This window comes from Phyllobates terribilis, unplaced genomic scaffold (assembly GCF_046119375.1).
Source record: "Phyllobates terribilis strain yellow unplaced genomic scaffold, ASM4611937v1 Scaffold_2__4_contigs__length_985480577, whole genome shotgun sequence".
In the NCBI taxonomy this organism is placed as follows: Eukaryota; Metazoa; Chordata; class Amphibia; order Anura; family Dendrobatidae; genus Phyllobates; species Phyllobates terribilis.
In genome coordinates this window covers 862,121,869-862,148,385 of record NW_027362762.1, presented here as the reverse complement: position 1 = coordinate 862,148,385, position 26,517 = coordinate 862,121,869, and the positions used below count along the sequence as shown (strand labels likewise).

At 47.0% G+C, this 26,517-nt stretch overlaps 1 protein-coding gene across 7 annotated transcripts in view; it reads right to left on the bottom strand.

Annotated features, from left to right (window-relative positions):
- Positions 1-26,517, bottom strand: part of SPECC1 (sperm antigen with calponin homology and coiled-coil domains 1) — a 519,798-nt gene that overhangs the window by 371,446 nt on the left and 121,835 nt on the right. For all 7 annotated transcript variants that reach the window (XM_073667990.1, XM_073667989.1, XM_073667993.1 and 4 more), the window contains one exon: positions 13,602-13,737. In XM_073667990.1, coding sequence (XP_073524091.1) covers positions 13,602-13,737 — 136 coding nt within the window. The remainder of the gene's footprint in view (positions 1-13,601; positions 13,738-26,517) is intronic.

The following is a 26,517-nucleotide window of genomic DNA, read 5'->3' as shown; positions in this document are numbered from 1 at the left end:
GGAACCGGGTTGCCACTACTACTCCCATCGTTCCCTATTGCCCAGATCCGAGTGCCCCACGGCCCAGGGGGCGAGTCACATGCATGTGTAGAGGAGAGGGGGTTAACAGCTATTTAAATTCTGTCCAGTCAATCATATATTACTGTCAGTAATAGAGGACTCTTTCAGTAACTGAGTACAGCCTGTATTCTGAGACTGGTAAGATAAAGAAGCCTGTTGTGATGGCTTTCAACACAATGCAAAGGCATTACCCTTATTCCCATATACAACACTTACCCTTATCCTAATATACACTGCTCAAAAAAATAAAGGGAACACTTAAACAACAGAATATAACTCCAACTAAATCAAACTTCTGTGAAATCAAACTGTCCACTTAGGAAGCAACACTGATTGACAATCAATTTCACTTGCTGTTGTGCATATGGAATAGACAATAGATGGAAATTATTGCCAATTAGCAAGACACACTCAATAAAGGAGTGGTTCTGCAGGTGGGGATCACAGACCACATCTCAGTACCAATGCTTGTTGGCTGATTGTTACGGATCCGAGTGGTGGAACCTCTGTGCTGCGGTGCAAGGAGGGACCCAGAGGGGCGTAACTAAGTATAAACTCGGACCGACCTAGGTCGTACAGCGGCTAACGACTCCGTGACCAGGGAGGGACCGAGCAGAGGGACCAGGTGCTACTCTGGGGACGACCTTGTAAGACAGCAGGTGACTCCCACGGGGCAGATGGCAGGGACTGACCGGTATTGCAGATGGCACAGCAGGCAGGCTGACGAGTGATCCGGGTGGATGGACTGGCAGACAAGACAGGCGACAGGCGGGAGCCTCTAGGTAGGCTGTCAGGTGGTCACGGCAGGTGACAGGCAGGAGCCTCTAGGTAGGCTGTCAGGTGGTCACGGCAAGTGACAGGCAGGAGCCTCCAGGCAGGCACGGTAGGTAGCAAGCAGGCGCCTTCAGGTAGGCACGGCAGGTAGCAAGCAGAAGCCTCCAGGTAGGCACGGCAGGTAGCAAGCAGGAGCCTCCAGGTAGGCACGGAAGGTAGTGGGCAGGTGCTTCCAGGTAAGCAGGCGGGCAAAGCCCATAGACAGACTGGCGGACTGGACGGAAGACAGACTGTCGGGCTGGAGAGTAGTCAGGCTGGCGGACTGGACTGTTAGTCAGTCTGGCGGGCAGGACTAGTAGTCAGGCTAGCAGCGGGACCTGAGGGCTGAAGCAGAGGTAAGTACACTGTGCATCAACTATTACTAGGGTACCTCCATATTGGAGGAGGTGCTTTAAATATGGGAGGACCTCCGGCAATTGGCCAGGGACTCCTTAGGGCGGCGCGCGCGGCCCCTTTAAGAGGGAGGGAGCGCGCGCGCCCTAAGCACAGTGCCCGGGAAATGGCAGTTAACAGGAACAGTGGAGGTCAAGATAAGGTCTGGAAGACCAAGCAAAATTTCAGTGAGCGCTGCTCTGAGGATTGCTAGAGAGGCAAATCAGGACCCCCACTTGATTGCAAAAGACCTTCAGAAAGATTTAGCAGACTCTGGAGTTGTGGTACATTGTTCTCCTGTTCAGAGACACCTGCAAAAATATGGCCTTCACGGAAGAGTCATCAGAAGAAAACCTCTCCTGCGTCCTCACCATAAAATTCAGCTCAGAAACATGCAAAAGAACATGTAAACAAGCCTCATGCATTTTGTAAATAAGTACTGTAGACTGATGAGGTTATAGAACTCTTTGGCCACAATGTTCAAAGGTATGTGTAGAGAAAAAAAGAGCACAGAATTTCAGGAAAAGAACATCACGCCAACCATTAAGCATGGGGGTGGATCAATCATGCTTTGGGGTTGTGTTGCAGCCAATGGCATGGGGAACATTTCACGGGTAGAGGGAAGAATGCATTCAATTAAATTTCAACAAATTCATGATGCAAACATAACACCATCTGTAAAAAAGCTGAAGTTGAAAAGAGGATGGCTTCTACAAATGGATAATGATCCTAAACACATGTCATAATCCACAATACACTACCTCAAGAAGGTGCAAGCTGAAGGTTTTACAATGGTCCTCACAGTCCCCTGATCTGAACATCATTAAAAATCTGTGGCTAGACCTCAAAATAGCAGTTCATACAAAAGGACCCAGGAATTTCACAGAACTGGAAGAATTTTCCAAGGAAGAATGAATGAAAATCCCTCAAATCAGAATTGAAAAACTCTTGTCTGGCTACAAAAAGCATTTACAAGCTGTGATACTTTCAAAAAGGGGGCGCTACTAGGTACTAACCATACAGGGTGCCCAACAATTTTGCATCGGCCCACTTTCCTTTTTGTAATTTTCAAAATGTAAAAGATGAAAATATTTTTTTTTTGCCTAAAATACAAAGGAAACGTGTTATCTTTAACTCTAGGCCTTTTAGAGATCATTTCATCTTCAACTTGCTTAACTGTTCACATTAACAGTAATTTTGACCAGGGGTGCCCAAACTTTTATATGCCACTGTATGTATGTGGATAAGAGTAAAGGCTGTATATTATATGTATGTGGATAAGAGTAAGGGCTGTATTGCATATGAATGAATGTGGATAAGGGTAAGTGCTGTATTATATGTATGTGGATAAGGGTAAAGGCTGTATTTTATAATACAGCCCTTCTTTACCCTTATCCACATACATATAATATTAATCACTTTACCCCTATCCTCGTGCATATAATTTACAGCCATTAGGCTATGTTCACACATTGCATTTTTGCTGCGTTTTTTATGCAAATTTTCTGCTGCGTTTTACAGTACCAGTAAAGTCTATGAGATTCCAGAAATCTCATGCACACACTTTGGTTTTTATCTGATCAGTATTTTGTGCTTTGCATGTTTTTTTGCAGAATAGAGCATGTCATTTATTTTAGCATTTTTTTCAGCGTTTTTCACCCATTGGAAATAATGGGTGGTGAAAAAATGCCTAGTGTGAACATAACTATTAGGTTTTGCAGCAGTTTTAGTGAAAAAAAGCAAGTAGAGCAGTTTGTGAAACTCATTTATTTTTGTGATTTTACCATCTTGTCTTGGTCACCTGAGATGGCAATTTGGATAGTACAGTTAAATTAAATTAGTGATGTGTAAAACAATAAACATTGGCTGAGCTAGGTGTGAGATTGAACAATACCTGTGGCCCAATGAGGTGTGAACTTGAACAATCCCTGAGCAATTCAATGGCAGAACATAGTGTGAAAATAGTGTCCTACAAACTCAATGCACTGCCAGTGTCTTAGGTAAACTATTCCTGAACAATTCACCTCCCCCACAGTTACATTTGTAATTCTAGTTGATATGGTTTCACATATGTCTTTCATTGGTGACCTGTGTTTATGCTTCTGTGGTGGAAGCAAAGCTGAACTTTGAGATCCTGAAAAACACACCAAAAAACAAGGAAAAAACAAAGCAAAATCCTGAACAAACCTTCCTGGCAAGAGATCAGGTTTTGCTGCAGAAACGAATAGCTGAAAAAACGCAATGTGTGAACATAACCTCACCCTTATCCTCATACATATAATTCTGGTAATATAGCAAGAGATTATAAAAAGGATAAATGCTTAGAATACACATTCCTGATTTAAGTAACCGCATTCCTCTCCCCAAAACATCATTATAAATGTTTTAACGTCCATATTGTATTTTTTATTAATTACTGTTCCAGATTATCTTCACCGAATCTCCATAAAACAGAACAATATACATCACGCTCTTCGGCCGTCATGTCATATGAATTATTAGGACCATTGAATGAGAAAAGAGCAAACAAAAGTCAGCAGAACAATAGAAATAGCACCGGCCTCAGACCAAAGCAGGGTCACATCATCCCAAGGTGGGGGGTAGACTATAAAACAAGCAGTGAGTGCCTTGGATAGATATATATAGTGGTGGTTGAGGCCCTGTTTTAACCACACACTTCCTATGTTCATAGATTACGTTTTTGAGTTTATGGTAGAATTACCTTGTTCTATGTAGCATCAAACTGATGCACAACATTCAATATTATAAGAACAGATCCAGTTGCTGTTTTTGGCAGACGTTTCTTGATCCAGCTAAAGAACTGATTGCAGTCAAATGGAAGAAATTTTAGGACATTTCCGTCCCCATTCAAATTACCAGGTCCTGTATTAGATCACTTTATTTCAGCTTTTGTCATCCCAAAACGAATTAAAAAATATAAATAACTTCACAAGTATGAACAGATCCTTAGAAAATCATCCCCACTGATGCGGTGGTGCACAGAGACTGTATGACTCCTTATGTATTTCCAAGCAAAAGACTCTACAGAGTTCATCTGCCCAAAGTTGTTTCATTTTATATTTCCTTATTTATTACATTTATTTATTATTAAGAAAGGATACAAAAAGGACAAAAGCACCTAATTTCCTAAGATGTTGTAGAGGAAAGAGAACATCTTGAACACTTACTAAACAGTTCAGTGATACAGTGGGTACGGGAAGTATTCAGACCCATTTCAATTTTTCACTCTTTGTTTCATTGCAGCCATTTGGTAAATTCTAAAAAGTTCAATTTTTTTTCTCATTAAAGTAAACTCTGCACCCCATGATGACTGAAAAAAAAAACAGAAATGTAGAAATGTTTGCAAATTTATAAAAAAAACAAACCTGAAATATCACGTGGTCATAAGTATTCAGACCCTTTGCTCAGACACTCATATTTAAGTCACATGCTGTCCATTTCCTTGTGATCCTCCTTGAGATGGTTCTACTCCTTCATTGGAGTCCAGCTGTGTTTAATTAAACTGATAGGACTTGATTTGGAAAGGCACACACCTGTCTATATAAGACCTCACAGCTCACAGTGCATGTCAGACCTAATGAGAATCATGAGCTCAAAGGAACTGCCCAAGGAGCACAGAGACAGAATTGTGGCAAGGCATAGATCTGGCCAAGGTTACAAAAGAATTTCTGCATTACTCAAGGTTCCTAAGAGCACAGTGGCCTTCATAAACCTTAAATGGAAGGAGTTTGGGGCCACCAAAAGTCTTCCTAGACCTGGCCATCCAGCCAAACTGAGCAATCGTGGGAGAAGAGCCTTGGTGAGAGAGGTAAAGAAGAACCCCAAGATCACTGTGGCTGAGCTCCAGAGATGCAGTAGGGAGATGGGAGAAAGTTCCACAAAGTCACCTATTACTGCAGCCCTCCACCAGTCGGGTTTTTATGGCAGAGTGGCCCGACAGAAGCCTCTCCTCAGTGCAAGACATATGAAAGCCCGCATTGAGTTTGCTCAAAAACACATGAAGGACTCCCAGACTATGAGAAATAAGATTCTCTGGTCTGATGAGACGAAGATAGAACTTTTTGGTGATAATTCTAAGTGGTATGTGTGGAGAAAACCAGGCACTGCTCATCACCTGCCCAGTACAATCCCAACAGTGAAACATGGTGGTGGCAGCATCATGCTATGGGGGTGTTTTTCAGCTGCAGGGACAGGACGACTGGTTGCAATTGAAGGAAACATGAATGCGGCCAAGTACAGAGATATCCTGGATGAAAACCTCTTCCAGAGTGCTCTGGACCTCAGACTTGGCCGAAGGTTCACCTTCCAACAAGACAATGACCCTAAGCACACAGCTAAAATAACAAAGGAGTGGCATCAGAACAACTCTGTGACCATTCTTGTCTGGCCCAGACAGAGCCCTGACCTAAACCCAATTGAGCATCTCTGGACAGACCTGAAAATGGCTGTCCACCAACGTCACCATATAACCTGACGGAACTGGAGAGGATCTGCAAGGAAGAATGGCAGAGGATCCCCAAATCCAGGTGTGAAAAACTTGTTGCATCATTCCCAAGAAGACTCATGGCAGTACTATCTCAAAAGGGTGCTTCTACTCAATACTGAGCAAAGGGTCTGAATACTTATGACCATGTGATATTTCAGTTTTTCTTTTTTAATAAATTTGCAAAAATTCCTACATTTCTGTTTTTTTCAGACAAGAAGGGGTGCAGAGTGTACTTTAATGAGAAAAAAAATGAACTTTTTAGAATTTACCAAATGGCTGCAATGAAACAAAGAGTGAAAAATTTAAAGGGGTCTGAATACTTCCCGTACCCACTGTAATCTGCATCAGTTATGCAAATAAAAGCAGTCGGACCCATTGATTATTATGAAGATTTCTTATGGCATTTTCTATTTTGTGTTATTTATTTTTTTTACAGATGTTTCTCCACTGATCCTAAAAATACGACAAAAAACCCACAAATGGCGAGTCTGTAGACTTTTATTTTTTTTATTTATTTTTTAAAATTTATTTATTTGAAAAAAAAGCAGAAAGACAAACACCAACCAGAGGGCTGCAGAAAGAGCTGCATGTAACCTGCCTTACGAAAGTACGGCTATGAAACAAAAATCAGACTTTTCAGTAGAAGTATTGACAAATCGCCCTCATGTCCTGGTAGCTCGGTTTTATCATGCAAGAGATGTTGACATGGCTAAGTCTATACTGCCATCTACTGGACGGATGATGCACTTCATCTTATAATGAAGACGTCTTCCACTTATGCAAACCTTATGATTATATACAGTATGATCGACTTCTGATGTGATTATTATAGAACAAAAACCTTAACCAAGACCCTGTTAATGTTCTTGTGGTATAATAAAGGCGTCATGTGAACAGCGTTACTAATGACTCACTGCTAAGCAATGTGTCACTGTCATCAGTATCAATATCTGTTAAAAGGCCGCAGAGGTGACGTCAGGAGACAGAGGTGGAAGATAAATTTCTATAAACTGCAATAGTCCGAAAATTATGTGCCTTATAGTTAACAGTACTAATGAGACAGACTGGATAAAAAAAAAAAACAGTTTGCGCAATTTTTTTTTCTTTTACATCCTACAAAAAACAGTTAGCAGACAGAACGGACACTAGTGCTCTTTGTTTTACATTAAATTCTATGAGAAACACAATAATGGATGGTCAGCCATTATGCTTTTTATCAGTTCCGGTTTTTTTAGCACTGCGAGTGCCCACAAGAATAGACGTGTTCAGAGGCACCTGTAGTAAAAATCTATCCATTACAAACAGAACAAGTGACGCGCCCCCTGGGCCAGTGCTGTTTGGGGGATACCCGGAGCCGGATCAGATGGGGGTTGTAGTCTCCGAGTGGCGGCGACCCGGTCCGTGCCCAGGGTGTCAAACTCAGTGTGTGGCAGTCTTGATAGATGTTATTGGTGTTCTTAGTGTCGACTACGCCACCCGTTGATTTGCGGTCAAAAGGCCGCCGCTGCAGAAGGGTCCGCTGAGGCTGGTGGTGTGTGTGCAGCTGTGATAATATAACCCCCAACGGGAGGGGTATAGCCTCAGGGGGTCAGATGTAGAGGATGGTGGTTGTGAAGGTGCAGGATGATCCAGCAAGAAGACTCAGAGTCGGGCTGTGCAGTTCAGGGTTTTTTTTACTTACGGGTGTTCTTATGGTCACTCTGGCCTGAAGCGACCACCCGAGCCGTGCTGCGTCCACCAGGTCCTGGACTCGGCCAACCCCCAAGCAATTCTGGAGCGTGGTCCTGAGCTCCTGTCTGATTTTCCCTCTCTTCTGGCCGTTCTCACCAGGGATCCACTTATGTCCGGCTCCCTCGGGTCTCTTGGTGGGTACACCTCCTCTGGGTTCCCTGACCCTATACTTGGTATGCCTTCCTAGTGGATTTAGTGAGGGTCGTGGCAAATCCTGCCCACGACCTCCGGTCTCTGGCTAAGGTGTGCTTTTCTCTCTGCCAGCTTGGGATCCGGTACCCTGGGTGCCAACCCTTCACCCTGCCGTTTGTATTCTGGGGTCTTGGGGTTCCTTCTTCTTCTTTCTGGGTCCTTCTGACTCCTCTCTCTCTCTCAGACTTGGCCTTGGAGCTGGGCCCAGCCGGAACCACAACTCCCTGTCAGCCCTTCTGGCTGAGCTTCTCTGCTCTGCTCCTCTTGCCTGACTGAACTCTCTCTACAAAAGACCCTGTCCTAAGATGGTGCCCACCTTATATACTCCCTCTATGTGTGAGCTCAGGTGACCAGCACCCAATGAGCTCCTAGCATTACCCAGACTGCTCCCCCTATCTGCCCCTACACTACTGGGATGTTCCACCCCCCTCCCACTCCAGCCAGGGACAGACACTATCGTACCTGCACATATATTGGTGGGAGTACCGTCGGTCTGTCCCCCGGAAATGGGATGTATGTAGTGTATGCAGCTATCTGAGCTCAGTTCCACACTCCATCCTTACCCGGGAGTGGAATACCACACCTCTGGCTTGAGGTGTAATACCCCTGTAGCAGCCGAGTCCTCAGGGTGCTACATTCCCCCCTGGTAAATCACAGCACGTCCTCGGGCTGTAAGAGAATAAACATCCATAAACATACATTTTTTTTTTTCATAAAACATAAACATATAAAACATCATATATTATCAGCATAAAACTTTTTCATATAACATTTTTGTTCCTCCGGCCACGGTGTAACTTGTGACCGGGTAAAGTGCGACAGTCTCTTGTAGTAAAAACAACAGTTTCCTATAAAACCGGTAGGGGGCGCCTTAGAAAGCGCAACTATATACAAGGGAAGGTGGCCGCTCTCAGTCCTCGACCAGTGGGGAAAAGGGATGGCTGCTCACAGTCCTCAGCCTGTGGGGAGATGGGACACACTGGAACAGTTCAATTTGCTGGTCCCAACGGGGACTATATTTTAAGTTAGCAGCATGGCATATACCCTGACGGGTAACTATGTACAGTCTCTTTACCGTACTTTAATGACGGCGTACTCCTGCTCCTCCTTCAGACCCGTCCGGGTCCTCTTGCTCCTCTTCACACCGTAGCTCCTCCTCCGTCAGCCGGTGTACATGGAGAGCGTAGGGTCCTTTGGCACACTTGTGCCGGGTGAACGTGACCTCGTCCCCTACATATAGGTCACGACCTCTGTGTCCCTCCGGCAGATGGGACTCCACGTCTCTTCTGGTGACAAAGACGTCGCCGGGGGTGTGATGATCCCTGATGAAACCCCAACCGTGCTGCAGTTGGAATTTAATTACAGTCCCGGTGGCACGGGGACCGTGGGCTGCACGGGGGTTCCTCCTGGTCCGGCTCTTCTGCTCTGCACTCTGTTCCTGCAGCCGCTGCTCTCGGACCCGCCTCTCTCTTCGCTCCCGGTCAAAGACCTCTAACTGCTGCCGGCAGCACTCCGCACGCTCAGCTGCGGCTGCCCGAGTCTCTTGGGTGAATCCCATGAGGTCTCCTCCGGTGGGGTCCCACGCAAACTGCGCTTCCTCCAACGAGAGTGGGGTGATCTTAACGGGCTTCGGAACCGGAATCAGGGGCTCATCTAGGGGTCTTTCTTTCCGGAGTCGGGGATGGTGGAACTCCGGTGGCCACACAAAGGGCTGCCCATCCGGGCACGTGTGCTGGGCAAACAAGTCTTCACCCAGGTGCGGCACTCTAGATGTTGAGGGCGCGGTGGTGGTAGCGGCGCCCGGGTTCACTAGGCCTTGCGACCAGGCTTGGGGCACCCTGAAGGTAAAGGGCACCGTGAAGACGGCGGCGCCCGGGGTTACTTGGCCCAGCGACCAGGCCGGTGGCTCAGTGGAGGTAGAGGGCGCTGTTGGTACTGCGGCGCCCGGGGGTACTAGACCTTGCGACCAGGCCGGTGGTGTTTCCTGCTTTGCCGCGCTCAGGGTTGAGGCGCGTGACGTCACAGGGGTCGCGGCCGCGGCTTCTGCTTGAGGCCTTGTCTGGAGCGGTGACGATGCAGCGACGGGCACGGCAGGGGGAATTTCGGGCTCTGCGACGGGGAGCTGGGGCAGGCACGCGGTTTCTCGGCTCGGGGTAGTGACGTCCCCTTTACTTGCCTCCATCTGTTCAGCTCCCTTCTCGGCACCGTCTCCGGCCTTCACTCCTCCTGCACCATCCTCAGAGGCGGTCTGTCTCCTCGTCTCGGGTGGCGTGCTTCGCTGGCGGGTTCTTGCCTGCAGGGCCATCTCTCTGCCCCATGCGGCCAGGACGTCCCGCTGCACTCGGGCCATCCTCTGAGCCAAGCCCTCCAGTGCGGTCTGTGCATGCTCCCGGTCTCGGGGGAGCTGTGCCAGGATCTCCACCAGGCCTTCTGGGGTTGTCGCTTGCAACAGGCTCCTGACCACTGGGTCGGTGCTGCCTGCCTCTCCCTCCATCTCCGGGTACGGCTCCTCCGGAGTCCTCTCCAGACTTCTTGTCTCCGGGTGCGCTCTCTCCAGACTCCTCCAGGCTGCACCCATCTTCTCTCTTTTGTTCTGTCTCCGCCCACACTGAAGGTGGTCCTGGGGCAACTTTGTGATTGTCAGTTCCAGGGGCAGTTCTCTCACGCTGATGGACATCTCTAGCATCACAGTCTCTGTTGGTGGGGGCGGTTTCCGCTTTTGGCGCCATTCCTTGACCTGGCCCACGATGGGAGGTGACCTCTTGCCACCCTCTGGCACGCCCATAATGGCGTCCGCTCTTCCAAGGCGGGAAATCTTCTGGAAATGGCGGGAATCGTCTCCCAGTGGCGGGAAACTCCGTGGATGGCGGGAAAAAGCTGCAGATGGCGGGCAACCGGCGGGAAACGATCCGTGATGGCGTCCCATGGCGGGGACCCTCTGGAACCGGCGGGAGACTTCTTCTTAAGGTAAATTTGAACTTCTCTTCAGGCACGCAGTACCCGGTGGTTGTGGGCACGAAATCCTGCCGACTACGCCAAAGTTGACGCGCCCCCTGGGCCAGTGCTGTTTGGGGGATACCCGGAGCCGGATCAGATGGGGGTTGTAGTCTCCGAGTGGCGGCGACCCGGTCCGTGCCCAGGGTGTCAAACTCAGTGTGTGGCAGTCTTGATAGATGTTATTGGTGTTCTTAGTGTCGACTACGCCACCCGTTGATTTGCGGTCAAAAGGCCGCCGCTGCAGAAGGGTCCGCTGAGGCTGGTGGTGTGTGTGCAGCTGTGATAGTATAACCCCCAACGGGAGGGGTATAGCCTCAGGGGGTCAGATGTAGAGGATGGTGGTTGTGAAGGTGCAGGATGATCCAGCAAGAAGACTCAGAGTCGGGCTGTGCAGTTCAGGGTTTTTTTACTTACGGGTGTTCTTATGGTCACTCTGGCCTGAAGCGACCACCCGAGCCGTGCTGCGTCCACCAGGTCCTGGACTCGGCCAACCCCCAAGCAATTCTGGAGCGTGGTCCTGAGCTCCTGTCTTACTTTCCCTCTCTTCTGGCCGTTCTCACCAGGGATCCACTTATGTCCGGCTCCCTCGGGTCTCTTGGTGGGTACACCTCCTCTGGGTTCCCTGACCCTATACTTGGTATGCCTTCCTAGTGGATTTAGTGAGGGTCGTGGCAAATCCTGCCCACGACCTCCGGTCTCTGGCTAAGGTGTGCTTTTCTCTCTGCCAGCTTGGGATCCGGTACCCTGGGTGCCAACCCTTCACCCTGCCGTTTGTATTCTGGGGTCTTGGGGTTCCTTCTTCTTCTTTCTGGGTCCTTCTGACTCCTCTCTCTCTCTCAGACTTGGCCTTGGAGCTGGGCCCAGCCGGAACCACAACTCCCTGTCAGCCCTTCTGGCTGAGCTTCTCTGCTCTGCTCCTCTTGCCTGACTGAACTCTCTCTACAAAAGACCCTGTCCTAAGATGGTGCCCACCTTATATACTCCCTCTATGTGTGAGCTCAGGTGACCAGCACCCAATGAGCTCCTAGCATTACCCAGACTGCTCCCCCTATCTGCCCCTACACTACTGGGATGTTCCACCCCCCTCCCACTCCAGCCAGGGACAGACACTATCGTACCTGCACATATATTGGTGGGAGTACCGTCGGTCTGTCCCCCGGAAATGGGATGTATGTAGTGTATGCAGCTATCTGAGCTCAGTTCCACACTCCATCCTTACCCGGGAGTGGAATACCACACCTCTGGCTTGAGGTGTAATACCCCTGTAGCAGCCGAGTCCTCAGGGTGCTACACAAGAACGGATGCAAATGGAGTCCAAAAGCTGTACAATGCCGGTCTTGATGAGGGGGATTAGCGGAGTCCGAGGCACCTATTTCATTAAGAGGCACACACCTATTTATGGATCCGGCACATCTAAAGACATCATGCCCCTCCATGCTCTTCACCACGTATCTTATTCCAGGGACTGGAATAAGATTTCTGGCGGAAAGCACGACGCAGCTCGTCTGGAATTAGATGAGTTGTGGCGTTCAATCCCCGTCCCACCCTTTTTGGCGGAGACGTGCGAAACTAAAATGTTAAAAGTTGTAAAATTTTTGCACAAACTTGAGTTCCGCCAAAATTTTGCGGCGCATGCGCACTGCAGTGCTTTACTCTGCCCTAGACATTGCAGAGAAGAAGTTCGCCTGCGCAGGAGCCCGATGCTGGGGACACTGTGTGGATGACGTAGGGACGCATCATCCAAACGAATCAAGGAGGTGGACGGTATCGAAAGAAGGGAGACGCCAGACCAGAACCAGCGACGCCCCTTGGACCCGACAGCTCCCCAGGTGAGTATAATAAAAGGCATTTTTCTTTTGTTGCAGGCCGGATTGGGGAATATATACAGTATATTCGTATGCTGTATATGAGGGCTGAAAGGTGGTGGTCGTATATTATAAGGGGCAAACGTGGTGACAGGTTCCCTTTAATAATCCTTTATGTTTTCAAAAATGAAGGAATTGTTAATTCTATTGTGCAACCCTTGATGCCTAGATTGCTGGCCACCTCTGCAGTGTATCAGAGGTGGCTGGTTTTGTAGGCAGGGAGAGCACACTTGCAAGCTCTTTGCTTTAGTACCTGGATCCAGCCTGTTTCAATGGCCCTGCACTTCTCCAAAGCTGCCTCAGATTTCAGCAGGGAACAGTTGGCATTGGCAACTTTTTGGCACTTTTAACTGTATCAGCATCCTGGATACAGATGCCATGTTGGGGTCACTGTGGGGGATCATACTTTGCAATGTGGGGGGTAATGTAGGGTCATCAAACTGTGTGTGTGGAGGGTACTGTGTAGTAATTCACTGGGATATCATGCCGTGATTGTGGGGCACTTGTTGTCATCATACCCCTTTCATAACCGCCATAAAGTATCAATGTGTGGGAACACTAAGGATCCTCAATAGGAGGAAAATTACTTTGTAAAGTGCTACAAAGTTGTGAGATATGCTCCTCTGTGAACCATCCGAATATTTTTTTTTCAGTTTTTTTTTGCGGGGGAAGGGAGCCCCTAGTTAGAATTGTGCTATGGGGCTCCATGATTTTTGTTTATGCCCCATGGTAGAGCTTTGCAGCGAGGGGGCATGGCTGTGCAGCCAACAAACTCATCATAATTTAGTAGCGCAAATTACGGCAGCAATGTACTCCGGTCAATTTGGTGCCAATTTACCAAACCATATGCAACCAGCACAAATGGAAACGCAATACAAAAAAATTACTTAAAAAATATAAATGATAAATTGGAGTTTGGTCCTTTTTGGAAATCTGAAAAATCCCTTCTACAGTACCAAGAGTTATATGGTGTAATTTAAACAATAAAAACAAAAAAATCTGCATCCGACAATCTGAAAGTATAGAAAACGATGAGGATGTACCTGTGCCGGTCCTGAATCTGCTCTCGGACAGCTCTGAGATGCCTCCTGTTGTAATAGTTTTCTTCAGCCTGGATGTTGCAATGGCTGCGCTGCCCCCTGGCTTTGTAAGCATGTCATCACTGCTTGCTCTTTTTAACTAAAATTATCACAAAAAAAAAAAAAGTTAATTGATCAACAACATAATCATCAAGTTCACCACCATGTGAGTATCAGGTATGCATGTAATACACCAATAATGAATGGAATATGGAGTAATACTTGGTTAAAGAATAGAATACTGCATAAAAAACTTCAGGTAACATGAACATTTATATTACAACCAATGACAGCACTTTTTTTTAAGTGTAAAACAGGTAACAGTTGTACAAAAACCAATAATGCATGGCAACATCAATCATGTTATTGCACAAAATCGTATCTTATACAAAATGAAGTTAACTATTCATATTTTCCTTATTTTTATAGGTTCCAATAAAACGAAAACACAGTTCCCCCTTCCCTCCCATTAAAGTACCAGAGAAACCTATTTTAATTGAATCCTGAAATTTATTGGGCGATTCATGGATCAAACACCTGTTATGAATTTTGCCATTAAGCTCCTTGTTAGAAAACAGCAAGTTGTGCAAAAAGTCCTGAAACATTGAATAGTTGGACGTGTGCAATCAAAAGTTTAGAGACGGTCATATTAAGTTCACTTGAAAAGGTTAGAGTGCATTTTAGGATCATCTTTAAACTTCTCCCGAAAGCCAAATATCTGTAACTTTTTGTGAGTAGTGTATGTAGAACCTTCCTGTGTCTTGACTATTGATGCCAGTAGGTGTCCGGGACTTCATCACTCAATACAATATTTTTGTTTAATAAACATATATCTGAGATGCTAAGACCAGTAGATGATCCACCACAGCTTTCTGTGCCAACTCCCATTTTTGACTATTTTCCAAAAGATCCCGTTACTATATAGGATGCTTCCCTTAATTTAACCTCTTGCTGCAACTCTAAGGATTGTTCCCGTGTCTTAGATTTGATTTTACTGATTCTCTTATAAAAATTCCCTGTATATATGACTTCATGGCATCCCATGCCACATTACTCCCCTTTTAGCCCGGGAGAGGCATCATGTTAGGTTTAGGGTACCAACAACAGGGTACGCCTTGTCGCTGGTTGTTGGGCTCACATGAATTGGTCAATTTGTGCGCTAAGTACCTTTATTAATTAACATGTTTTCTACAGCAGTAATGCAGTTCCAATTTCATATATTCAATGTTTGCTATTATAGCGTTTGTACAGGTGTGTACCTAGGCTGCAGAATGCTGACAGTTTGTAATATATACGCCCAGTCAGCATTCTGCACTGTTGCCTAGATACCACACTCGGGGATGTAACCAGTACTTTCCTGATGCTGAATGAGATGGTCACATCCTGTATAGAGTTTTCTTGTATGGCAGTGACTGGACGTAATGTCACAGCAGGCACCACCTCCAGTCTCTGCCAGACACTCCACTGCCTCCTGCCTCAGCCTCCCTGTGGCAGTACACAGTGTAAGCCAGCAGTGGCAGGACTCAGCTGATTGGACTAAACAGTCCAATTAACTGTTAGTAGGGAAAGAGAAATTGAACGTGGAACAAGGAGCTGAAAGCTGAAAGCTCCTTCTTCCACCGTTCAATCTTAGCAAAGACTGAAGATCCTGACAGTACCTTAGATTCACATGACAGCCTCATGCGACTGGAATAAATAAACTCCAGCTGCAGAACCCTAGGAAGGAAAAGGCTTCTACATAGGAAAGTATAATGTGCTGTGTGTGTCTGTCTATGTATCAATCCCATATCTATCCAAATATATGTCTATTATCTATCCCATATCCATCTATTATATATATAACCATCATCTTTATATCTATTTATCTATCCATCCATTTATTCCACACCAGTCTATCTCCAATCTATTCCACATCTAGCTATATATCACATCTGTCCATCTATCCAGCCATCCATTATCTAACTATTTCACTATCTATATCTATTTCTCTCTATCTATCCATCTGGAAATAAAATCCATTCTATCAATTTTATGCAACGATAACCATTAAGATGTACCGTATTTTGCGGACTATAAGAAGCACCCCAAATTTTGAGGAGGAAAATAGAAATAAAAAAATGTTTTAATGTGTCAAATGGGGGGCCATCTTATAATCCGAATTCAGCTTATTGGCAGTAGGGATAGCGGCGATTGAGCAATGGTCACAAAGGAGTAAGGGTCGCAGTGGCAGGAGTGGGGCGATGATGCTGGCCCCGGGCTGGGAGGAGTACGTGTCCCTGCGGTGGGCTTCATGAAAATGTCGGCGGTGCAGGTGTGGCGCCCCTGAGGATTCGGCCGCCACAGGAATGCTGCACTTCTTTAATGGAGTGTGGTGTTCCTCCTCTGAGGTAAGCCTGGTGTGATGCTAGTGTTCCAGCCTTTTGCATCCAACACCACATTTCCACCAGAGGGAGCTAGTATGCACTAGTGCTGCTCCCCTGGTTACAGGGAGACTGGGGAATACAAAGTGGTAGGAACCAGTTAGTGGGTGTAGGTGGAGGAACAGTTAGTTAGTGACACTTCTAATTTCATATTTAATAGAATGCCATCTTTGATCTTGGTTCTTCGTTGGTCTTTCGGTCTAAACTACTGTGTGTAAAGTGACTTCCCTCCGGGAGTGCAGAACCTGTGTGGGCCTGCACCGGCATGGGACACAGCCCTCGTACCCCGATCTATGGGAGGAGAGGAAGGTTGTAGACAAGGAATGTCTCAACCCGGCCAAGGACCAGGATCAAGAAGGCCCGGGAGCTTTAGAGTGTGGCTCCCTAGCAAATGGGTCCCGGGGAGGATGCAGACGGAGCGGAGCACGCCACCTGTCCTCGCCTACCTGATCTATTCAGAGGGATTCCGGCTGCAAGAGGGGTACCGGCCCCCGACACCCGACCTCGTACTCTATGTCCAGGACGGGAAAGCCCGGTTAGGCCCTGAGGATCCCGGCGGGCTTCGGATGGAGAGGAATTGCCACCCGAGCCCTACACCTGAGAGGAGCTCAGAGGGAGACCCGGCCTATCCACACACGCACAGACGGGAAAGGGTAAAGTCTGTAGTGCAGGAACACTCTGGTGTAGGGATGCTACCTCACACTGGACTTCCTCGGAGGTAGTCGGACCCCCGTCCCTGGTGGCCGCAGGACTCCGCGAGGAGCAGGGAGAAGCCTTGCGCTGCTTATGAGAACTGTGAGTAAAGCCTTGGAAATTCATCCCTATGGCCTCCGGACTGTTCATTACGCGCCATACCACGCGACACGGTGCCCGCACTCCCACACTACTACTACCCCCTTCATCCTGCCTTGCCTGCCCTGAGGCCGTGCTCCGCCTGTGGGGAGCAGCGAGAACTTTAGCCGCCATGACATCGGGCCTCAGCGGACTGTAGCGGCGCTGGTGGCGCATCACCAGACACCACAGGTGGCGTAGTCGACAATTACCACTCAACCCGGAAAGCCCTAACACCATTTTTAATGTGACGGCCCTGGGCACGGAACGGGTCCAGGCCACGACTGCATCCCCGTTCTCAACGTCGGACCCGGCTCCGAGTACCCCATCTTCCCAGGGCAGGGCTTGCGAGCGTCACATCACTGGCGTAGTCGGCAGGATTGCGTGCCCACAGCAACGGAGAAAAGTGCCCATTGCTATCGGGTACTGTGTGCCTTACACCTTGGACTGTTGTTTTGCACTTAAAATGGCGCCCGCCCAAGAAGAACAGGCGCTATAATGCTGTGAAAAGACTGTCTTTGTACACCTCCCATCGTGCGCTGGGCTCCCGCTTGGTGCCAAAAATGTGGACTGCCCCTTCCATCAGAGACTGTCCGCGGGGTAATGCCCGTCAAACAGGATGGGCTGAACGAAGGTGGACCTGTCAGCATGCCGCCCAGGAACCGCCCCGAAAGAGGAGGAAGAAGACGGAAAGCAACAAGGTGCGGCCATGTCAGTCGGAGCTTGGCAGTCAATGGAGGTAGTCATGGATGCCTCTGGGGAGCGAGACCACGTGACCACTGATCCCGGTCCAGGCCCTTCATCCGGCAGAGAGCGAAGTGGCGGCGTATTAACACTGGGAGATATTGAGTTTCTCCACTCGGAAGCTCCGGGACTTGCAAGGAGGCAGAAGGAGGCCCAGGAGGCGGCGACGGCTGCGTGGAAAGCGGAGATGCTGCAGCGGATCCGAGGCCGCCGTCGAGGAGAGGAGGTTCCAGGACCAGTCGACCCGGAGGTCGAAGTCAAGAGTGACGTAGAGGCGGGTGAGAGTGCAACCCCTGCCCCGGCTGCGGAGCCATCAGAGACGATCCTGGACCTCATGGCGGAGTACATAGTCCCCTACGCAGTCACCTGGGAGCAAGCACTAGCTCCTGAGCTGCAACCGGCAGCTATTGGTGGGGACTTACGCTGTCACGAGAGCTCAGTAACGGAGGTGCCTGGAGCTGCGGAGGAGGCTACCGGCTCCAACCCGGACTGGTCCGCATTGGTAGAGGACTTGCAGCAACCCGTCGTAATCCCGCTACCTGCACCAGCGGTAACCTGGCCCGAGGCCGAGGAGTGGGCCTGGGAAAACCAAGGGAGTGACCTTATGGGCTTCCCGCGGGAGACCAGATCTGAAGCGCGCAGGAGGAGCCAATGGTGCAGCGACCAGATCTTCCAACTGGCACGGGAGCAACGTCGGCGGGAGCAACGCTCCGAGCGCCTCGAGGTGAGGACCAAGGCTACAAAGATTCGGGCGCAACTGAAGGAGGCCACCCGTCCTAGTCCCCGGTATGAAGGCCAGGTTGTGCGTTTTCACCATGAGGCGGGTTGGGGGTTTATCCGGTGTCCCATGTTCCAGGACGATGTGTTCGTCAGCCGGCGGGACGTTGAGCCGCGCCTTAAGAAGGGACACCCAGGCCGGAACCTCTTCCCGGGCGATACTGTGACTTTCACTCGCCACCAGGGGGAGCGTGGGTGGTACGCCCTGGACGTCCGCAAAGTGTCTGGGAGTGACGCCACCCCGCCCTCAGCCTCAGGTGACCGGCTAGCCTCTGTCGGGAGGAATGAGCCCTTCCCTCCACGTGAGCCCCAAGTCTAAAGCAGCCCCTCCCCGGCTGCTGCTGCTGTTGTTTTATGTTTGAAAATTTGCTGCTATATTCTGTGTTCCTTCATTTTTAGAGACTTTGGTCCCTGCGGACTATGGCAGGCGGCGGACTGCATTGTAAATAGTTATGCATCTATTTAGGTGCTCCCTATTGGTTTTATACAAAACCGTGCCTACTTACTACCTCAGAAGCAAAATCTGTCTGGAGTGGCTTGTGTGGGGGTCCAACTCCGGATCTTCATGCCCTGCAGCCACCCCAGGGCCCACATAGAGGGTTTAGGGCAGGTCCCTCTTGCTACGGAACTGACCGTCGTCACCTTTAAGCAGTCCGCTGTCTTGATCAAAAGGTCTCTTGTCTTAATTTATAATTTTGCACTTTTATATCTGTGTTTTTTATAATTTTATACTCTTGCACTTTTGTACTTTTATAACTGTTATGCAACGTTACAAGAAATGTGCCTCCCATAAAGGGATGATAGTTTTACTTGTTATATAAAAAGAAATTTTCCTGGGTGCTATTCCTTTTCAGCCCGCGGACGTGCTGTGTTTTACCAGGGGGCAATGTGGCGCCCCTGAGGGTTCGGCCGCCACAGGAATGCTGCACTTCTTTAATGGAGTGTGGTGTTCCTCCTCTGAGGTAAGCCTGGTGTGATGGTAGTGCAACAGCCTTTTGCATCCAACACCACATTTCCACCAGAGGGAGCTAGTATGCACTAGGTGCGGCTCCCCTGGTTACAGGGAGACTGGGGAACACAAAGAGGTAGGAACCAGTTAGTGGGTGTAGGTGGAGGAACAGTTAGTTAGTGACACTTCTAATTTCATATTTAATAGAATGCCATCTTTGATCTTGGTTCTTCGTTGGTCTTTCGGTCTAAACTACTGTGTGTAAAGTGACTTCCCTGCGGGAGCGCAGATCCTGTGTGGGCCTGCACCAGCATGGGACACAGCCCTCGTACCCCGATCTATGGGAGGAGAGGAAGGTTGTAGACAAGGAATGTCTCAACCCGGCCAAGGACCAGGATCAAGAAGGCCCGGGAGCTTTAGAGTGTGGCTCCCTAGCAAATGGGTCCCGGGGAGGATGCAGACGGAGCGGAGCACGCCACCTGTCCTCGCCTACCTGATCTATTCAGAGGGATTCCGGCTGCAAGAGGGGTACCGACACCCGACCTCGTACTCTATGTCCAGGACGGGAAAGCCCGGTTAGGCCCTGAGGATCCCGGCGGGCTTCGGATGGAGAGGAATTGCCACCCGAGCCCTACACCTGAGAGGAGCTCAGAGGGAAACCCGGCCTATCCACACACGCACAGACGGGAAAGGGTAAAGTCTGTAGTGCAGGAACACTCTGGTGTAGGGATGCTACCTCACACTGGACTTCCTCGGAGGTAGTCGGACCCCCGTCCCTGGTGGCCGCAGGACTCCGCGAGGAGCAGGGAGAAGCCTTGCGCTGCTTATGAGAACTGTGAGTAAAGCCTTGGAAATTCATCCCTATGGCCTCCGGACTGTTCATTACGCGCCATACCACGCGACACGGTGCCCGCACTCCCACACTACTACTACCCCCTTCATCCTGCCGTGCCTGCCCTGAGGCCGTGCTCCGCCTGTAGGGAGCAGCGAGAACTTTAGCCGCCATGACATCGGGCCTCAGCGGACTGTAGCGGCGCTGGTGGCGCATCACCAGACACCACAGGTGGCGTAGTCGACAATTACCACTCAACCCGGAAAGCCCTAACACCATTTTTAATGTGACGGCCCTGGGCACGGAACGGGGCCAGGCCACGACTGCATCCCCGTTCTCAACGTCGGACCAGGCTCCGAGTACCCCATCTTCCCAGGGCAGAGCTTGCGAGCGTCACACAGGCAGGAGTGGAGTCCCTGCTCTATACATTGCTCTCCTGGCGGAGGGCTTCAGCAAAATGGCTGCCGGAGGTGGTGCAAGCACAGATTGAGATCTCGGTAAACTACATTCGGACTATAAGACGCACCCCCATTTTATTCCCAAATTTTGGGGAAAACAAGTGCGTCTTATAGTCCGCAAAATACGGTATTACGAGGTTCTGCAGCAGCTGAGGTGTATTACGAGGTTCTGGAGCAGCTGATGGTGTATTTTGAGGTTCTGTAGAAGATGAGGTTTGTGTGTGGGCTGACATTATGTGATGTGATGTGGGGGACATGTGATGGCTTGGTATGGATGTGAGGTAGATTATTGCACTACAGATGAGGACACAGGATCGGTCACTTCCAATCCTGAAATGAATGACAGAGGTCAGTGCTGAGGCAGATACTAACAGCCAATGAGTGTTCAGTGGGCGGGCTGAGGGCGGGGCTGGACACTGAGGCTGGGGGCAGGACTAGCTCTGGCTGTGAGCTTAGATAAAAAGGCCCAGTTTGCTGCCAGACGTAAACAAACTGAGTTCTGGGAAGGAAGTGAAATTCAGGAGGAACGTAAGGTAGAAACAAAGAACAAAATATATAGGGGCGTTGTATATTACAATACAGCACAGATTAACTGAAAAAAAAAATATTTGGATTTCGAGGTCAGACATCCTCTTTAACATAGCTCCCAACCGTCCCGTATTCTGTGGGACTGTCCCGATTTCAGGTGCATGTCTCCAGGGTTTACGGGTGCATGTCTCCAGAAGGACAAATATATACAAAGTAATCAATAACACAAAACAAAAACGACCATAGGTAATTAAAATTTTTGTTTCCTTGCCTTTTTTTTTTTTTAAAAGGATGACACTAAGTCACCGAGATTAATTTGTTTAGCAACTTCAGATTCTATCGAAATTGTTGCCAACCCAACCAACCTCTCTTGCGTCATATTTGCCCTTAAATATGTTTTAATTAGCTTTAGTTTTGAGAAGCTTCTCTCTCCTGAGGCCACGGACACAGGCAGAGTCAAAAGAATTCTTAGAGCCACCACCAGGTTGGGGACACTTTCTTTCAAGTCAGATTTAAGTAAAAATGTTCAAGAACGTCTTTTGGTGATGAATCTTCTGGAACATGTCTTGACATTGCCTGCAGTTCACCACATAGCTCTATGGCATCGATGTCTTTTACTTCGTTGTGTGTAAGAGACTTTTCCAGAGCTTTACACTTATCCAGAACAAATTTGCTAGGTTTTCCCTCAAGTGAACGGATGTGGTACAAATATCCAAATTTCAATTCCATTTCTTTCAGCTGAGTGAACCGCTCATCAACTGAATTTATAGCAGTATCTAAGATCACAAAGTAAAAGCTAATTTTGAAACTCTGTTTCTCATCTCTTATGGGCTCATCTTTCCCTTCATAAGAGAACGGTCTGTTTTTTTTCTTTAAACGTTTTGGCGCAGAACTTGACTCAAAATTAGCTGGTATGCCAAGCTCTTCTGCGATTTCCCTCGCATCAACTAACAGCTTCTCAAACTCTTCATCGCTTCTTAATGATTGCAGATATTTCTTTGTTTTGTCAAGGTGTTGAGAAGCAGCAGCTAAATCGAATTCTTGTGACTGAAGTAACTTACTTGTCAAATTGATTTCGTACAAAATGTTGAGCCATACTAGAACAGATGTAACAAAAGAAAAGGTTCCAACTTGTTTAGCAAGACCTTGAGCTTCTAGCCGGGAGGCATTTCCAGAGCTTCCTGTGAGACTAATATTTTCTGCTATGTCCATTAGGGCATCATGGACTTCGCTCAATTGGTAACGGAGGGGGGCCAGAGCATCAATTCTACTTTCCCACCTTGTGTCGCTTAGAGGTTTTAGAGTCAGAGATGGCAAATGACGCACGAGTACTTCCCAACGCTGAGTTGACGAAGAGAAAAATACGTAGAGATTTTGAACTAACAGGAAAAAAGTTGTCGCTCCAAAACAACATTTAGCGGCATCGTTGACGACTAAGTTTAGAGAATGGGAGCTGCAAGGCACAAAGAATGCACGTGGGTTTATGTCCAAAATTCGTCTTTGTAGTCCAATGTTTTTTCCCTTCATGTTGCTCCCATTGTCGAAGCCTTGCCCTCGTAAGTTGTCCACAGAGAGCGACAGTTCTTCAAATTTGTTCAAGACAGCGGCTGTCAAACCACCTCCAGTTGTATCAGAAACAGGAATGAATCCCAAGAAGTGCTCTTTAATTTCAAACTTTTTGTCTTCTGATGTGGAAACAAACCGAACAATGATAGTCATTTGTTCAACATGAGACACGTCAGAAGTACAATCCAGCACTACAGAAAAGTATTTTGCAGTTTTGACATCGTCAAGAATCTTTTCCTGAATACCATTACTTAGCAGTTGAATCATCTCATTCTGTATTGTTTTTCCCAAATAATGTGCATGAATCTCTTTGTCCCGGATTTTCCGAATGTGCTCACACATGACCGGATCGAACATAGCCAAATACTCCACAAATTTCAAAAAGTTCCCATTATTAGATGCAAACAATGCATCATTTGATCCACGGAACGCTACGTTTTGCGTACCTAGTACCCTCACTAGAGCTATCAACCTTTCTAAAATTTGATGCCAGTATTTTTCTTGCTCTTCAATTTTGCGTAAGTGTTCTTCGTCAATGGTCTTGTTCATCTTAAGTCTATTTTCGAGTTCCTTCCATTTTTGAAGGCTAATCATGTGATCTTTGCTTTTTTCGTGGCTGGCTAAAATAGCAGATATGTTTTTCCAGTCATTTACACCATCAGTACCTAAGGCTGAGCGTTTGATGATTCCTAGTTGAAGTGATGAGTCTGGAAACAACGTGCAGCAAAAACAAAAAACTGAATTTTTCTGAATAGAATACTTTAGCCAATTGCGTTCAAGACTTTCACCATTGACAAGACGACGTTTATAGTGAACACAAGAAAATTTTCTACGATTAGTGTCCAAAGGAAAATCGAAATCTTTAACTTATGTGGGGCCGAGTTTTACTACATCTAGGCATAAGTCATCATTGATTACGGTCCACGTAGCGGGATCGTCCGAATAGTCTTTGCGTAGTATTTCTATATATGTACCAGCCTCCATGTCAGTACTGGTACTTTGATCAGATCTACCACCAGATATTGATGGTTGTAGTTCACTATTTTCAGCATGAGAAACAAATTCTATTTCCACATTCGATATTTCCGAGGCAACAGAAGCCTGTTGTTCCAACGTTTGGAATTCCGCGTCTTCATTTCTATTGCTTAGATATTTTAAAAACGACCCTTTGATTTTTGAAAGTGATTTCTCCTCCTCAGCTTTTCTTTTACGGTTCTGAAACCCCGAAAGTTTTTTCTTCTTATCAGCCATGACTCGTTACAACACACAGCATTTACCTAAAAGTTAACGCGCCGATTAAAATTGTTATCTGAACATTATATAATACGATTTTACTTTTAAGACAAAAACCACAAATTTCTTTAACAATTTCCAATGTTTCCAATATTTTTGAAAATCAAAACAATATACCTACCTCGCAGCGCCTAACACTTTAGAACCTAGGCCAAAAATTTACTAAAAACCTCCTATTTTCTATTTGCATTCATGAAACCTCATGGAATCTAATGAATATACAAAATAACACCAATGGCTCACATGATAAAGCATGCAAACAGTAGAGACATACCTCGAAAATATTATAATCGCGCGCGCCGATATGCAAAAAACGTAGATACTATCTCCCTTGCCTTAGCTGGCCTGACTGGCAGTCCAGGCAGTCTACGCCAATGCGTCAAAACAGACTCCTCCCACTAGCCGCATCAACTACTGATGACATCTATCAATATAATCGCCAACTAGTACCTAGTACCTAAAGTCCAAACTACGTATAAATAGGCCATATGGTACACGTACCTTTTAAGTATATGTATTTTTTTCTCTCGGGCACCCCCTTAGTGTAGTGTGTGCATTTTTGGTTGTTTGCTTTGCCAACATTTGAAAACTTAGGAGCAAAATAAACGCGCGGGATCAAACACCTGTCAGCAGACGATGCAAACGACTCACGTCCGTAGTTTAGCGCCTACTTTCCGTGCGTAAATTGAAGCTCAACGGTTTTTCTTTTAAATTTATGTTAAAAAAATTTATGTACACTTTTCTTTCCATCCCTAAAACTTTTTGCCTTTTGAAAAGATTTTTTATAATTTTTTCTATTTTTTCTCTGGCGCCCCCTTAGGGTCGGCGCCCTAGGCGGGCGCCTAGTTCGCCTATACGTTCGGGCCGGCCCTGGGTCCAAGAGCTATCCAGTAAAACATCGCATAACACTTGGCCGTATTATACGGCAGTGTGAGCGAGCCCTAAATCTCTGGATTTCTATTTGGTCCCTAGCAATTCCACTGCAGAACTGGCAGCTTCTAGGGTTTGTGTGGTTAAGTCGTTTGAGAAGATCCATAAACAGAGTTTTTTGGTCTAGTGGAGACAGTAGTTTAATGAGGAATTGTTTCCATGAGCATTCCCAGATGTTTCATAACATCCTTTTTTCTCTAGTTACTCTTATAAATGTCATAGATCAAAATATATCATCATATTGTGAAGTCTTGTCTCTTCCTATGGTCCTTGGCCGGCTCTTCAAAGTAGGTTTTCTCTGTGATTTGGGTAGCATGAATTGAGTGACAGGCCCCCTTTAATACCTTTCTGGCCCAAGGCGTACTAATAAGTATCCCTGGAACTTATGGGCCAGATATGTATTAGTACGCCCTGGCGATTTCGCCCGCACAGAGGCTGTGCTTGCGCGATCGTCGCCAGGTGTCAGCTGATTGTCACAGCTAACACCCGGTGCTATGTGCAGAGAGCGGTCCCACACTGCTCACTGCCCATTAACCCCCGAAATGCTGAGATCAAAGTCGATCGCAGCATTAAGGGAGCAAAAGGGGGAGGTAAGCGCCGGTACTTACCTCCTCTCCGGCGTCCCGCGGTGTCTGTGCCGGGTTCCAGATGTTGTCATGGTAACCCAATGTCGTCAGGACAACATCACCAGGAGGCAAGAATTTGCTTTGGTCATGCGCAGTGCACGATCAAACTAACTTCTCCCTGTGCAGAGCTGACAGACTGTATGTACAGCACAGGGAAGTTGCTGCATTCCTGTGCTATACAGCCAATCAGAATGTAAAAAGTGAAAGTGATAGTGGGACAATTTGTAAAAGTAAGAAAAGTGTCAGAAAGTGAAAAAAAAAAATTGCGAAAATGTAAAAAAAGAAATGAAAAAAATAAGCCCAAAAAAAGAAATATATACTGTACCCATAAATACATATTATGAAAAAAACAATAAAAGTACACATATTTGGTATCGCCATGTCCGTAACGACCTAACCTATAAAACAGTCCCACTAGTTAACCCCTTTAGTGAACACGATAAAAAAAATGTAAAAAAACGAAGCAACAACAATGCTTTATCATCATACCGCCAAACAAAAAGTGGAATAAAATGCGATCAAAAAGATGAATGTAAATAAAAATGGTACCGCTGAAAACATCATCTTGTCCTGCAAAAAACCAGCCGCCATACAGCTCCAACGACCGAAAAATAAAAAAGTTATAGCTCTCAGAAAAAAGCAATGCAAAAACAATTATTTTTCCTATAAAATAGTCTTTATTGTGTAAAAGCGCCAAAATATAAAAGAAACAATATAAATGTTGTACTGCTGTAAATGTACTGACCCAAAGAATAAAGCTACCTTATCAATTTTACCACATGGCATAAAAAAAACAAAACAATTCCAGAATTGTTGTTTTTTGTTTATTCTGCCTCCCAAAAATCAGAATAGAAAGCGATCAAAAAATATCACGTGACCGAAAATGGTACCAATAAAAACGTCAACTTGTCCCGCAAAAAACAAGC